Below are 15,825 nucleotides of genomic sequence, written 5' to 3'. Positions count from 1 at the left end.
TAATGTTTCAGAAGATTCTAATTTTGAATTCTATTCTTAATGGAAGAACTTGTTTTGGAGCATCAATCACTGATTATTCACAAATCTCAAAACCAGCTCAATCTACTTTTTGTATTGAAATCTTACTGTGTCTAATAACTGATTACAAGTTGCTGGGTGCAGTGACATGCACCTGTAGTCCCAGCTACTCAGGAAGCTGAGGTGGGAGGATTACTTTAGCCCAGGAGTTTGAGTCCGGCCTGGGCAACATAGTGAGACTCCCATAATTTAAAATAAATAAATATAAATAAAATAAAGAGGCTTGGCTTATACCACAGGCATATGAAAATCAACATTTCTAAATAAGAATGCATCAGTTTTCTCTAAACCTGGATATAATATTTCCTTCTTACTCAAGTCTGTTCTTCTGGATATTACCCCTGCTTTGATAAATGTCAATGCTATTGATCTAGTTACCGAAACCAGAAATGGGAGTCATCTTTGACTCTATTCTCTTGTAGCCAATATGAAGCAAAGTATAACAGATGTTATTTCCTTATTGTCATTCAAATCTGTCCCCTCTCATATCTCATCACTCCTACTGCCTTATTATCCTGTTTACCCATCTCTAAACTCAATTATTAAATGAACATTTTAATTGGCCTCTCTGAAGCCATCCAGATTTCCCTAATCTAATATTTTAAGCTGTATACTGCTAGTAGTGTGATATTTCTAAAATGTATAATTGATTTTCTTACTTCTATGCACAGAATAATTTCTTCAAACTATATTGCTCAAAATAAAAGATAATTTCTTTTATTTCACATAAAAATAACCTTTTCCATGGCCAAAATTTAAATATATCCTCCCAAGATCATCTTTTGGCTATTTAATCAAACATTAATCTACATACTACTATGAAGAGACTAGATTACCATTCAGTTGACTTTAAAATAGAGTAATTATCCTGGATTATCATTGTGGGCCAAATTTAATCACACAAGCCCTTAAAAAAAGAAAAGAAAGGCAGAAGAAAAATAGAGACGAAAAACCAATCACAGAGTTGTGGTGGAAAGGAAAGTCAGAGAGATTCAAAGTAAGAGAGAAACTCATCCCTCTCTTGCTGGAGGGAGGCAGGAGAAGGAATGCACGGACTATATAGGAAAAAAATGTGTCCCCTGCTGACACTCAGCAAGGAAATAGGACTCCCATCCTGCAACCACAAGAAACTGGATTTTTCCAACAACCCAGTATGAGGTTAGAAGCAGAATCTCCCAGAGCTCTTGATAAGAGCTCAGAAGGTAAAACCCAGAGCAGAGAAATCATCAAACCAAACCAGACTTCTGATTTACAGAACTGTAAGATAATAAATTTGTGTCATTTACACTGCTAAATTTGTGACAATTTGTTACAGCAGCAATAGAAAACTAATAACCTTTATAATCTTAGACCACCTGCTTGAACTTTGTCCCCTATAATTCCCCCTTTCCCACTTTACCTTAAGGTGTCATGAAATATTTTATGTTTATATATTATCAGGCTCTTTCCTGTCTCAGTGTGCTTACATCCGTGATAGTTTTTATCTAAACCTTCTTATTTTGCCTGGCTAATTTCCACTTACCCATCACAACTCATAACAGCTATGATTTCTTTTGGAATCTACCTAAACTACCAAGTCTCTGTTCGGTGCTCTACTTATATTACCCCATACACTCTGATTTATTTCCTCAAAGTACTTAAGATATCCTATGATAATTGTTTGTCAAAATGTCTGTGTCTGTATCTTTGAGTACAAGCTTTTTGAAGACAATGACTATAAATCATATCTGTGAATTGCCTGGGCCTAACACAAAGCATAGCACAGCATTTGTGCACAATAGATATTTATTGAATGAATGCCAAAATGATGGGTTTACATTCTGCAATGAATTCTTAAGGAGAATTTATGATTACCAAGTGTATCAATGAAAGGTCATTCTCTTTTTATAAAATTATTTTGCCAATAGAGATTAACCTAAAGAGATTTTACTATATTCTGGTAATTTATCCTTTTACTAATGAAACTATCTATATTTAGCACTGATAAAAATTTTTCTTATTTAATTAAAAAGTATGTTATTTACTTGAAACTCTGTTCTTTTCTGGGTAAATCTTAAGTTATTCTCCAAATCTGCATGCCCTTTTTCCAGGTAGATAAATGCTTATGCATCTTTTTTTTCCAGAGAAGGATGATTAATTTCACTCTTCTTTAGGGAACAATATTAGAAGATTATTACTTGCCTTGAATTTCTCCACATTTCCAACTTTTTCTTCCATAATTGGAAGAATGCTTACAATTGGAGTAAGCCTAAAGTCCATTGACCTTTTGGGTTCAGACTCTTCCTCCACTGTATTCACAAGGACCTGCTTTCCTAAAGCAACATTTGTTATCATTCCCACTATTGCTGTCAATGGGATTGACTTCTCTATAATGTGGGAAAGCTTGCATTTTCCTAATTCCTTTGTCATAGCTTTAGTACTACAAATTTATTTATCAAGGGGTAGAGAGCAGTAGAAAGCCCACGTTGGCCTCAGGGCAAAGCAGGGCAGCTGCAAATCACTATGCCATTTGTCCTGCACAAAGATATGTGGCCTAGGGGCCACTGAGTGCAAAAATATAACCTATACAACTTTTCAAATTCTTTGTCATACAGGGCAAAGGCCAGAGGGATGCATTATGCTCATTTGCACAAAGATATAGCAGGTGCATCCTTGTGTTTAATCCACTATTCTAGATTCCTTTGTCTACTTTCATTTGGTTCAGAGCCCATCATTAAGAGATTTCATTAATTAGCTAATTTAAAATCCCACACCAGACAATAAAGCTGAGGGAAACTTAATTTTCAGCACCATGTCATTATCCTAGAGATAATGATTCCATCTAAAATAATTTTGTCACAGTCTGTAAATATCTTTTCTTGTGTTCAATATTAAACATGTATTTCTTGATCATCACTCAGTGATTAAATAGTTCGTAGGATCTCTATGGTAGTCATGTGCATATGCTAAATATATGAACATATACATGGATAATAATCTATTTTACTATTTTTAATGTTATAGATTCCTAAAAGAAAGACCATGGTTCATTATTTCACAAATAATTTTTTCTTCTGACAAAGGTAATAGTATCAGTTTAATGAAGTACTGCTCTATTTAAAATATATTTTTATTTTTGCATAAAAATGAGTAAAACCTTGCAAATTTATCTGATTAATAATGGTGATAACTTTAAGTTTATGCAAAGTTGCATTTCACTAAAATGTTCATGTTTTGGGGTGTTTCTTTTACTCATCAATCTTTTAAAGTGCTCAAGCTCCCTTACAAAATGTTGTTTGGATAGGGAAAGAGTAAAGTGAGATTGAATGCCAGATGTCTAATTAGCACCACTTCATCTAGCTCACTTCAAATAGCATAATGCTCTCACAGAGGAAGGAATTTTCAGTCAGTATTTCATTTAAAGTATACAGTAAATACTTCTAAATGATTTAATGACTCTGTATTGCAAATCAGTTAATACATAAAATGAACAGGAAAAGAATATGCATATTTCCATGTTATTTTTTATTTTTATTTTTTGAGACAGAGTGTCTGTCATTTTGTTGTCCTGGCTAGAGTGAGTGCCGTGGCATCAGCCTAGCTCACAGCAACCTCAAACTCCTGGGCTTAAGCGATCTTACTGCCTCAGCCTCCCAAGTAGCTGGGACTACAGGCATGCGGCACCATGCCCGGCTAATTTTTTCTATATATATTTTAGTTGGCCAGATAATTGCTTTCTATTTTTAGTAGAGATGGGGTCTCGCTCTTGCTCAGACTGGTCTCGAACTCCTGACCTCGAGCGATCCACCCACCTCAGCCTCCCAGAGTGCTAGGATTACAGGCGTAAGCCACCGTGCCCAGCCTTTCCATGTTATTTTTATAAAATCATGGCAGGTCAAGAAAACAAGCTTGGGTGTTGCAGGGTAAATAAACACCAACATGAATAGAATCAGATTCACATATTTGTCTATTGAATCAGATATTTTGTTTTTTTTTCTGTAGGTAACATTAGAATGTAATTTGCCTGCCTTAGAAAAACAAAGGTACAATAATTTTTCAATTAAACTCTTTTATACATTCTTAAGCTGAATTTTAACTCCTAAGCTTATTAGTCATGTCATTTTGGATAATCAAGGCTCTATTTTCTGATGTATAAAATCAGCATAATACTAAGGAATTACCTCCCAGGGAGTTGGAAGGAATAACTGAGATAATCCATGTAAAAGGTATATTCTAGAGTTAGGTACACTGAAAGTGTTCAATAAATGTTATATGCCATTATTATTATTTCCAAAAGTAGTAATTTGATATTATTATTCATCTCATTTTGTAGACTATTTCCTGCTAAAAAATGAAATATATAAATAATTCCAAAGTGATAGTCCAACGTTCCTTCTACTCTTATCAGTGACAATTGATGTATTTTTAAGAGAGCACACTTATACAACTATTTTTAGAAATAAAAAAATCAAATATTTCCCTTTTTTACTTAGACTACTCTTTTAAGAGATGGGTAAATGCTCCTTGAATGTCTGTATTAGAATTATATTTAATTAAGCCTATAAAAACAGATTATGTTATACTTCCTTTATGCTTAATTTAAATTATTTAAGATATTGGTATTTAATGCAGGGTTATTTTTGTGACAAAACTGTCATAGTTTTAGGACCAACATTAAGTTTTAGGACCAAAACTAAAATAAGAAGTTAAAATTCTTAGATATTTTTGATGTTTAAATATATAGTTAAACTTAATTTAAGTATAAATTCAAATAAATATCAAAGATTACAGAGAGACATTAGAAATATACTGCCCTGTCTATCTCATTAAACCAGTTAAGTACATTATTATTTTTCCCAACAAAACAATGAACTACATGTCATTCAGTTATTTTCCTTATTTTTAAAATTGATAGTATTTAACATTATTTCCAATAGATTTCAGTAGACGAAGGTAGGTAAATTTTACTGGACATCTGATATGTGCCCTGCACTATATTTGACACTACACAGTTTTTAATTCACTTATTTCCATGTCAGTGTTAGATATTACATATAGTATCTAATATAATATTCTCAACAACTGTATAAGTTCCTTTTTTCATTCTGAAAAGAAAAATCAGAGTCCTGCCATTTAAAAACTTACCCAAAGTGAACAGTGGAAAATCCTGGATATGAATTGAGGACTCTGATGTCAAAGCTTGATATGTCCTTTCAATAAAACTCCTTTTTTCAATTTCAGTTCAATACTCAGGAAAAGACTAACAAGCTAATTTATTAAATATTAACAAACATTTAAATGTTCTATGGCATATACTGAAAGTTTCTCCTTTTGCCTAGCCAATAGCATTATTGTGCAGTCATATGAGGAAGCTGGCTAAAATGTGCCTGGGTGGATGCAGTTTTCGGAAAAGAAAGTGTTTAGAAAATAACTGGAGACAGATGTCTAATGAGCAGAATGAGAACAGAAAGTTTCAGTAGGTGAATTCAGCAATGATTAGCCTTAATCTCCATCATTCCTTCTTATTCTATCATGATAATGAATAGGAATATATTTCTACACATGTAGCAAACTGATCTTTACAATTTCCATATGATCTTTGCAGATATGCCTAGTTCTAGATACCATTATCCATGCATAAAATATTGTCTAGCCAGCCCCATTACCTATATTTGATAGGTTTATGGTTTGATCTTTTTGTAACTATGCTTTAATGGAGTTTTGTGTGAACCTAGGTTATTTTATACATTTGCCCATCCAACTACTGTGAGTAGATCCAGGGCAGAGAATGCCTATCAAAGTGCTGGTCAAATTGTAGGTACTGTAAAAATGGTTTTGATGAAAGGACGGAAAAGTTAAGAGAAGAATAAAGAAGACAAGAGAAATGAAATAAAATTCATAACTTTATGATTTGATAGTTACAAGAAGTTCTAAATAAAGAAAATATTTTAACAATATTTCCAAATAAGATAGTTGATTTTCTAACACTATTACTATCTCTCATAAATATTGATTTTTGAATTTTTTGGTATATAGATCATTGACAAGATTTATAATTATACCCATTTTAATGTGGACATCATTGAGATAATTTGTGATAAATAATTATAGAAAGAACATAAAGTATATACATTATAAATGTTAACATAAATCACATCTCTAATAGTAGAAATTAGAGTATGAAAAAGAAAACCAGTAATTATAATTTATAAAGAATTATTTTTAAAACACATTATAACACAACTGTCATGTTAAGCATTTTAATTACAAAATAATTTAAGTTTATTAGATTATTATATGGTAATTGTATTATATTTAACAAATGAAAGGTACTTCTGTAAAAATGTCTTTAAGCCCCACACCTTCCACCAAATCCACAACTTTAATCCAATTTCTTTGCAGCAGCTTGAATGGAATTAGAAGCCATTATCCTGAGTGAAGTAACTCAGGAATGAAAAATCAAATACTGCATGTTTTTACTTATAAGTGGGAGGTAAGCTATGAGTACACGTGGTCATACAGAGTAGAATAATAGACATCGAAGACTCCAAAGGTGGGAGGGTAGTATGAGGGTGAAGGATGAAAAATTACCTATTGAGTACAATATACACTATTATAGTAATGAGTACACTAAAAGTCCAGACCTTACCACCATAGAGTATATCTGTGTAACAAAACTGAACTTGTACCACCTAAATCTACTGAAATTTTTTTAAAAAAGTACAAGTAAATACATACAATTTTATCTATAATGACAATTTGATCACAAATCAAGTATCCCAAAATATGTTGGCCCATTTCTGAAATATTCTTTCATTCTCTTTGGTATATTTTTCAACCTATACTATGATAAATAGTTTGCCTGTATAATAATTCTTGATATCTAATTGAGTAGTTCTCCACTTTTTTTGATTTTTTCCCTAAGAATATCCTGGCAACTTTTTGTTCATAACATTTGAAGGTGAATTTCAGATTTGTGTATAAATTTATATACACAAACACAAATGTATGCATATGGGCTAGCAAAACAATATAGTATTTTGGTTTTTGATTGGAATTTCATTGACTCTATTGATCTTGTGGAAAATGAAATAATTACAACATTGGATTTTCCAAGCCATTAACCATGTTTTACCCATTCATCTATTTGAGTTTTTTCTTTCTTTTTTTTTTTCATTTCAGCATATTATGGGGGTACAAAAGTTTAGGTTATGTATATTGCCCATGCACTCCCACCCCTCTGAGTCAGAGCTTCAAGCGTGTCCATTCCCCAGACAGTGCTCGTCGCACTCTTTGTGTAGGTATACACCCATCCCCTCCACCCCCCACATCTGCCTGACACCCAATTAGTGTTATTCCCAAATGTGCACTTAGGTGATGATCAGGGAAACCAATTTGCTGGTGAGTACATGTGGTGCTTATTTTTCCATTCTTGGGATATTTCACTTAGTAGAATGGGCTTAACTCCAGTGAGAATGGCCTTTATCAAAAAGTCCCAAAACAATATTTATTTCTTTCAATAGCGATTTTTGGATTTATTTATAAAGGTGTTACTTTTTTTTTTACTAGATTTATTCCTAGGCATTTGAGATTTCTCAATGCTACTGTGACACTTTGAAAACTTAATTTTCAGTGACAATTGCTGCGTATAGAAAAATTTAATTAATATTTTGCTTATTGACCATTAATTCAGCATATTTATTTAAGTTACTAGCTAAGCCTACTAGAATTTATGTAGATTCCTATGGTTTTTTAATACATGTCATCACGTCTTATTTGAATAAGTATAGTCTTAAATGAAGGTCATGTATTGCTTAACGACAAGATCACATTCTGAGAAATGCACCATTTGGCAATTTTGTTGTTGGAACATCACAGAGTGTACTTACACAAACCTAGATGGTATAGCCTGATACATACCTAGGCTATATGGTATAACTTATTTCTCCTAGGTTGCAAACCTGTACATCATGTTGCTGTACTGAATACTGTAGGCAACTGTAACACAATATTAAGTATTTGTATACCTAAACATACCTGAACATAGAAAAGGTACAGTAAAATTATACTATTATAATCTGATGGGACTGCCATTGTATTTCACCACTGGCAAAAATGTCCTCATGTGATGCATGACTGTAAATGTAATGTTCTCTTCGACACTTTAGAGTGATTTATGAACAACAGGACAAAAAAATATTCCAATTCATACAAGGTGTTTTAATTTACAGGGTCATCATTATGTACCAAACAAGTACTTTTATAAAACAAAATGCAAAACCTAATGTATTACTATAGCAAAAGTAAAAATAAGTATATCCCCATGTTTTCTGTTTCCTTTACTGACAAAAGAATATGGTAAAATTATAATCCTAAAATAATAACAATATTAGGATTCAATGAGTGATACATGTTTTTGGACATTGCATTAAGCGTGCCACAGTTTATTTTAATCTTGTCAGCAACCATATTTAATAAATCCAATAATCTGCATCTTGAGATAAGAAATTTGAAATAGCCATATTGTGTATAATTCAGAGCTACTGCTACAACAAATAGAAGCAAGATTATAATTATTTATAAAATTAGTATTTCATTCATTGCTCACATAAAAGTCATAGATAATTATTCATCTGAGGTCAGCTCTTATAGGTTATTTAGCACCTCAAGTTTCTTCTACCTTGCGATTGTGTCCTATCTTAGGGACTCATTGTTGCAAGCAACTTGTTGGAATAATTAAAAAGAGAGTGGGCCGGGCGCGGTGGCTCACGCCTGTAATCCTAGCTCTGGGAGGCCGAGGCGGGTGGATCGCTCGAGGTCAGGAGTTCGAGACCAGCCTGAGCAAGAGTGAGACCCCGTCTCTACTAAAAATAGAAAGAAATTATCTGGCCAACTAAAAATATATATACAAAAAAAAATTAGCCGGGCATGGTGGCTCATGCCTGTAGTCCCAGCTACTCGGGAGGCTGAGGCAGTAGGATTGCTTAAGCCCAGGAGTCTGAGGTTGCTGTGAGCTAGGCTGATGCCACGGCACTCACTCTAGCCCGGGCAACAAAGTGAGACTCTGTCTCAAAAAAAAAAAAAAAAAAAAAAAAAAAAAAAAAAAAAAAAAAAAAAAAAAAGAGAGTGGAGGGAATATTGCTTTTTTATGGACTGTAAAAAAATAGCTAACTGTGGTGATGTATAGACTGTGCAACTTGCCCAATATCACATAGCTAGAATGTGTCCAACTGCAGGCAGCAAATCAATTATACCTGACTGCCTGTACTTTGCTCTTAGCTATACAAATGGATAGAAAAAAATAGCCAATAAAAATCATACATGAATTGTGTTGCTATAAACATTTGAGTGCAGATGTCTTTTTATAGAATGTCTTTTGTTCTTTTGGGTAGATGCCCAATAATGGGGTTGCTGGATCAAATGGTAGGTCTACTTGTATCTGTTTAAGGTATCTCCATATTGCTTTCCACAGAGGTTGCACTAGTTTGCAGTCCCACCAGCAGCATATGAGTGTTCCTGTCTTTACACATCCATGCCAACATTTATTGTTTTGGGACTTTTTGATAAAGGCCATTCTGGGGGTGGGGAGGGAATGGGTGTCTACCTACATAATGAGTGCGATGCACACTGTCTGGGGAATGGACACACTTGAAGCTCTGACTCAGGGCAGGGGGGCACGGGCAATATACATAACCTAAACTTTTGTACCCCCGTAATATGCTGAAATAAAAAAAAAATCATACATGAGTATTATTTGTCTCATTTCTTTTCTAAATATAAAAATGTATGTTATTTTGTAGTCTAGTTATTTGAAGTTCTGACACCTAGGCTGAAGTTTATCTTTTCTTAGAAAATCCTTTTTCAAGGACAACATAACTATTTGGAATAAACAATATTGTAAGAGATTATTATTTATTGTATATTATAGCACAAAAATTGAAAGCATCTTGGAGGCCTTCCAAAGCCTTAATTTTGCATAATATAATTGGTGTTATAATTAAAAATCACTCATATTCATTTATTAAATTAAGTTTTTAAGGATTCATGTAGATTAACATTAACTAGCTTAAAGAAACAAACTTTTATTCATTTAACAAATTCATTCTTTTAAAAGTTTAATTCATTTAACATGTTAACAACTTAAAATATAAAATGTAGCTAGTTCTGAAAGTATTAGCCTTCCTAGATTCCACCAGCCACTTTCTGGATTTTACAGTCCTGAGATCATTTCTAGCATCTGCTTAGATCTCTTCCTCAGCTCTATCTTCCCTGGTATGGGCACCCCTAAACAGTGGCCAAAGAATAGCTGTCTGTGGGGGTTCAGATGGACATTACCCTTGTGGGCTGGGATGTCCATACACATGTGTGGGACTCCTGGGGTGCAGTCAAACTTTCTTTTCTCTACATTTTATTATGCTATAGCTCTCTTAGTTCAAGTATTGCTCTTTAACTTGTATAATTATTATCTGCATAGTTATTTTAACTTACACTTTTTAACATAAGATACTGGAGGGCACAGACTATATTTGACCTATGTACACTCTTTCACATACACCAATTTCCTCCCAAAAAACCTCTCTCTATGGGACATATTATGATATATTATATACTGTGAATATCATACTCCATTGTTTATGGGAAACTTCAATAAATAATGTTGAATAGATGGATGTATAAATTATTTAAATGGTATTTGTGTTCCCAAGTATATCATGTTTCATCTTATTTTTATTATAGACTTATCTTTTAGAAAATGAGGATATACTGTAGACATGATCTAGTAGATATAAAACTACAACGAATAGTTCCTTCTTCAAATAAATTCAATGGAAGTAAAAGAAATCTAAAAGCTCTGCTTTGAAATTTCAGAAATGTTATTTTATATGCATACCTGTTATCTTTCTTCTTGTTTCTAGCACATCATAGAACCCTAAATTAAATTTAAACTATGGGTTTTAAAATATAGTTTACCTCCTGGATGAATCAATTAGTATAAATGATTGACTTGAACCAAAATTATCTGTATTGCACACCCCCAAAATTACTAGTTGCCAAAGTATTCCATGGTTCATTAAAATATCATTGATATAAAGTTTATGACACAGTCCTGAAAATCTTAGAGAGCTGGTTTTTTTCATAGCATTTTCTTACTGGTGAGTCACAAACTAGAATATTTCTCAGAAATGTGGGTGGCTATGCCTGATCTAAGTGCAGGATATCAGCTCAAACAGGAATTGTTGGAATTCTTTTCTTTCAATAAATTTATTAGGAACAAGATTTAGTCATTATGACTTTGTACTTGCAAATCAATCCTATAATAAAATATGCTTTGTTTTAGTTTTAATATGATATCTGCTATTTAGAGTTAGGTAAAAATGCCTCATTTAAGCCACAGAAACTGAAAAAAAAAATAATGTTTCAGGGGTATTTATAATAAAGATGCAGACTAGTTAAACATTCTAATTCAAAATTCAAAATAACACTGTGCTTAGATTATGAAAACACAGTTTCAAATTCTGCCACAATGTTAACATGTAATTCACTTTTAATAACAGTTTTACCTCAGCACTGTTTAGTATATAAAATGGAGCAATGCAAGCCAAATACATAATTATATGTTCAATAAATGCTAGTTATCAATACTATTTCATTGTTCATATCATTATTATTATTTCACCTGTATAGTTTTCATCTTCTTTACTAGTAACATGGAGGCATTTCCCTACCTTTTTTCTAGAATTCTTATGTTTTCATGTCTTATGTTTAAATCTTTTATTCATCTTTAATTAATTTTTGTGAGTGAGAGATAAGGGTCCTGTTTCATTCTTCTGGATGTAGCTATTCAATTTTCCCAGCACCATTTATTGATAGGGCTTCTTTGCCCCATTGTATGTTTTTGTCTCCTTTGTTGATGGTCAGTTGACTATAGGTAGATGGTTTTATAGCTGGGTTTTCTATTCTGTTCCACTGGTCTGTGTCTCTATTTTAGTGCCAATACCATGTTGTTTCGGTTACTATAGCCTTTTAGTATAGTTTGAAGTCTGGTAATGTTGGGCCTGTAGATTTGTTCTTTTTGCTTAAGATTGCTTTGGCTATTTGGGCTCTTTTCTGGTTCCAAACAAAGAGAAGAATTATTTTTTTCTAGATATATGAAATGTGACATTGGTATTTTCATGGTGATTCCATTGTATCTCTAAATCAACTTGGGTAGTATGGACATTTTAACAATGTTGATTCTATCAATCTATGAGCATGATATGTTTACCCATTTATTTCTGTCACTATGATTTCTTTCCTCAGTGTTTTGTAGTTCTCCTTGTAGAAATATTTCACCTGTGTGACTAAGTATATTCCTAAGTATTTTTTTTTCTTTGTAGCTATTATTAATGACACTGAGTCTTTGACTTGATTCTCAGCTCAACTGTTATTGGTATACAGAAATGCTACTGATTTGTGTACATTGATTTTGTGACCTGAGACTTAGCTCAATTTATTTATCAATTCCAGGAGTCTCTTTATGGAGTCTTTGGGGTTTTCTAGATAAAAGATCATATCATTAGCAAGAAGCATAGCTTGACCTCCTCTTTCCCAATTTGGATACCCTTTATTTCTATCTCTTGCCTGATTGTTCCGGTTAGGGCTTCCAGCACCATGTTGAATAGAAGCGATGACATTGGGCACACTTGTTCCAGTTCTTAGGGTGAATGCTTTCAAGTCTTCCTCATTCAATATGTTAGTTGTTTTCTCAGCCGAGTAATGGCTGCTCCCAAGACCCAGGGGGCTGTTGCACGACTGGAGGAAGACCGTGGTAGGAGCCGCAGCAAAGTCGGAGGTGTAGGTTATGAGGACAGTAAGGATTGTATCCTAGAGCCGCTTTCCCTGCCAGAAAGTCCAGGTGGCACCACCACTTTAGAAGGTTCTCCATCTGTGCCTTGTATTTTCTGTGAAGAACATTTTCCTGTGGCTGAACAAGACAAACTTCTGAAGCACATGATTATTGAGCATAAGTTTGTCATAGCTGATGTCAAGTTGGTTGCTGATTTCCAAAGGTACATTTTATATTGGAAAAAAAGGTTGACTGAACAACCCATCACAGATTTTTGTAGTGTGATAAGAATCAATTCCACAGCTCCATTTGAAGAACAAGAAAATTATTTTTTGTTATGTGATGTTTTACCAGAAGACAGAATTCTTAGAGAAGAGCTTCAGAAACAGAGACTGAAAGAAATTCTGGAGCAACAGCAGCAAGAACGAAATGATACCAGTTTTCGAGGCATTTGTATGTTTTGCAATGACGAATTCCTCGGAAACAGATCTGTTCTGTTGAACCACATGGCCAAAGAACATGCTTTCAACATTGGATTGCCAGACAACATTGTAAACTGCAATGAATTTCTGTGTACGTTACAGAAAAAGCTTAACAATTTGCAGTGCTTGTACTGTGAGAAGACCTTTAGGGACAAAAATACACTTAAAGATCACATGAGGAAAAAACAGCATCATAGAATCAATCCTAAGAACAGAGAATATGACCGATTTTATGTCATCAATTACTAGGAACTCGGAAAATCATGGGAAGAAGTTCAGCTGGAAGATGATCGGGAGTTGCTAGACCATCAGGAAGATGACTGGTCTGATTGGGAAGAACACCCTGCATCTGCTGTCTGCTTATTTTGTGAAAAGCAAGCAGAAACAATCGAGAAATTATATGTCCACATGGAGGATGCACATGAATTTGATCTTCTCAAAATAAAGTCAGAACTTGGATTAAATTTCTATCAGCAAGTGAAACTAGTCAATTTTATTTGGAGGCAAGTTCACCAGTGTAGATGTTATGGTTGCCACATGAAGTTCAAATCCAAAGCAGACTTGAGGACTCACATGGAAGAAGCTAAACACACTTCACTGCTTCCTGAAAGAAAGGCATGGGATCAACTTGAGTATTATTTTCCAACCTATGAAAATGACACTCTCCTGTGTACACTATCTGACAGTGAAAGTGACCTAACAGCTCAGGCACAAAATGAAAATGTTCCCATCATCAGTGAAGACACATCTAAACTACGCGCTTTGAAACAAAGCAGTATTTTGAACCAGTTGCTACTACAAGAGTGCTTGAAAAACTAGAAGAAACTACCACAGAAGCAATTTTTCATGTTTTTCTCTTATGAGACAGACATGAAAGAATAGTTTAAATTTGAACATCAGCAAAGGATTAGTCCTTGGTGAAATAAACTTTCCAAAAATGAATGTTCTTTTTAAAAAATGAAGTAGAAAATAAAATGAAGACTCTTTGTAAAAAAAAAAAAAAATGTTATTGTGTGTTTATCATATATGGCTTTTATAATTTTGAGATATGTTCCTTCTACGACTAGTTTGTTGAGGGTTTTTACCATGAAACAGTGCTGGATTTTGCTGAATGCTTTTTTCTGCATCTATTCAGATGATCATACAGTATTTGTTTTTGCTTCTGTATATGTGGTGAATCATATTAATTGATTTATGTATGTTGAATCATCCTTGCTTCCCCAGGATGAGAGCCAGTTGATTGTGTTGAATTATCTTTTTCACGTGCTGTTGAATTCAGTTTGCTAGTATTTTATTAAGGATTTTTTCTTCTGTATTCATAAGGGATATTGGCCCGTAGATTTTGTTTTTCGTTGTGTCCTTTCTGGCTTTGGTGTGAATGTGATACTGGATTCATAGAGTGATTTGGGGAGGATTCCCTCCTTCTCAATGTTATGGAATAATTTCTGCTGTATGGGTACCAGCTCTTCTTTGTAGGTCTGGTAGAATTTGGCTGTGAATCATCTGGTCTGGGGATTTTTTTTGTCTGGGAGATTTTTTTATTACTATTTCTATCTCACTGTTCATTATTGGTCTGTTAAGGAGTTCTATTTCTTCCTGATTGAGTCTTAGGAGGTTGTATGTTTCCAGGAACTTGTCCATTTCCTCAACTTTTTCTAATTTATAGAGATTTTCATAGTATTCGTGATGTTTTGTATTTCTGTGTTGTAAGTTGTAATATCTCTCTTTTCTTTTCTGATCAAGCTTATTTGGTTCCTTTTCTATTCCCAGTTAATCTAGACGGAGGTCTATCAGTTTTGTTTTTCTTTTCAAATAACCAACTTTTTGTTTCATTTATCCTTTGTATTGGTGTTATATTTTCCATTTCATTTAGTTCTATAGTTTTGCTCTGACTTTAGTTATTTCTTTTCTTCTGCTGGCTTTGGGTTCCATTTGCTCTTCCTTTCGTTCCATGAGATGTGTGATTAGGGTGTTAATTTGTTATCTTTCTGTCTTTTAATGTAGGCATTTAAGGCTATGGATTTTCCCCATAGGAATGCTTTAGTGAATCCCATAGATTTTGATAGCTTGTGTCCCCTTTGTCATCATAGGAGTGAAGTTACTAAGATAGAATTGACATTTTATAGGACATCAGGGATTACCTCACAATGATGGTAATATTGAAAGTTTCTGAGAAAGTGAGCCATGTACATATCTGCGGGACAGAATTCCAATCCAAGATATTAGCAAGTGCAAGAGTACTGCAGCTAGAATGTGCTAATGACATTTAAGGAACAGCAAAGAGGTAAATAGGGCAGGATACAGGCTAAAGACCTTAGATTTACTCTGATTCATGAGAAATCATTGGAGGATTTTAAAATGTATTGATAAAATGAAATATCAGATTTTCCTTTTAAAATAATGGCATTGTCTGTCTGCTATGTTGATAATTCACTGAAAGGTAGAAGGCTGGGGCATAAG

The 15,825-nt window shown here is 33.6% G+C and overlaps 1 protein-coding gene across 1 annotated transcript; it reads left to right on the top strand.

The window, feature by feature from the left end:
• The first annotated feature begins 12,800 nt into the window (after window positions 1-12,800).
• On the top strand, window positions 12,801-14,277 carry LOC123640412 (zinc finger protein 277-like). The gene is given in 1 exon segment (XM_045555002.1): window positions 12,801-14,277. A coding segment is annotated over 1 exon segment (1,371 nt). The 5' UTR covers window positions 12,801-12,813; the 3' UTR covers window positions 14,185-14,277.
• The last annotated feature ends 1,548 nt before the right edge of the window (window positions 14,278-15,825 follow it).

The sequence above is a fragment of the Lemur catta genome, chromosome 1 (assembly GCF_020740605.2).
Source record: "Lemur catta isolate mLemCat1 chromosome 1, mLemCat1.pri, whole genome shotgun sequence".
NCBI classification, from domain to species: domain Eukaryota; kingdom Metazoa; phylum Chordata; class Mammalia; order Primates; family Lemuridae; genus Lemur; species Lemur catta.
The sequence above is the reverse complement of the archived record's forward strand: the minus strand, read 5'-3'. Positions and strand labels throughout refer to the sequence as shown.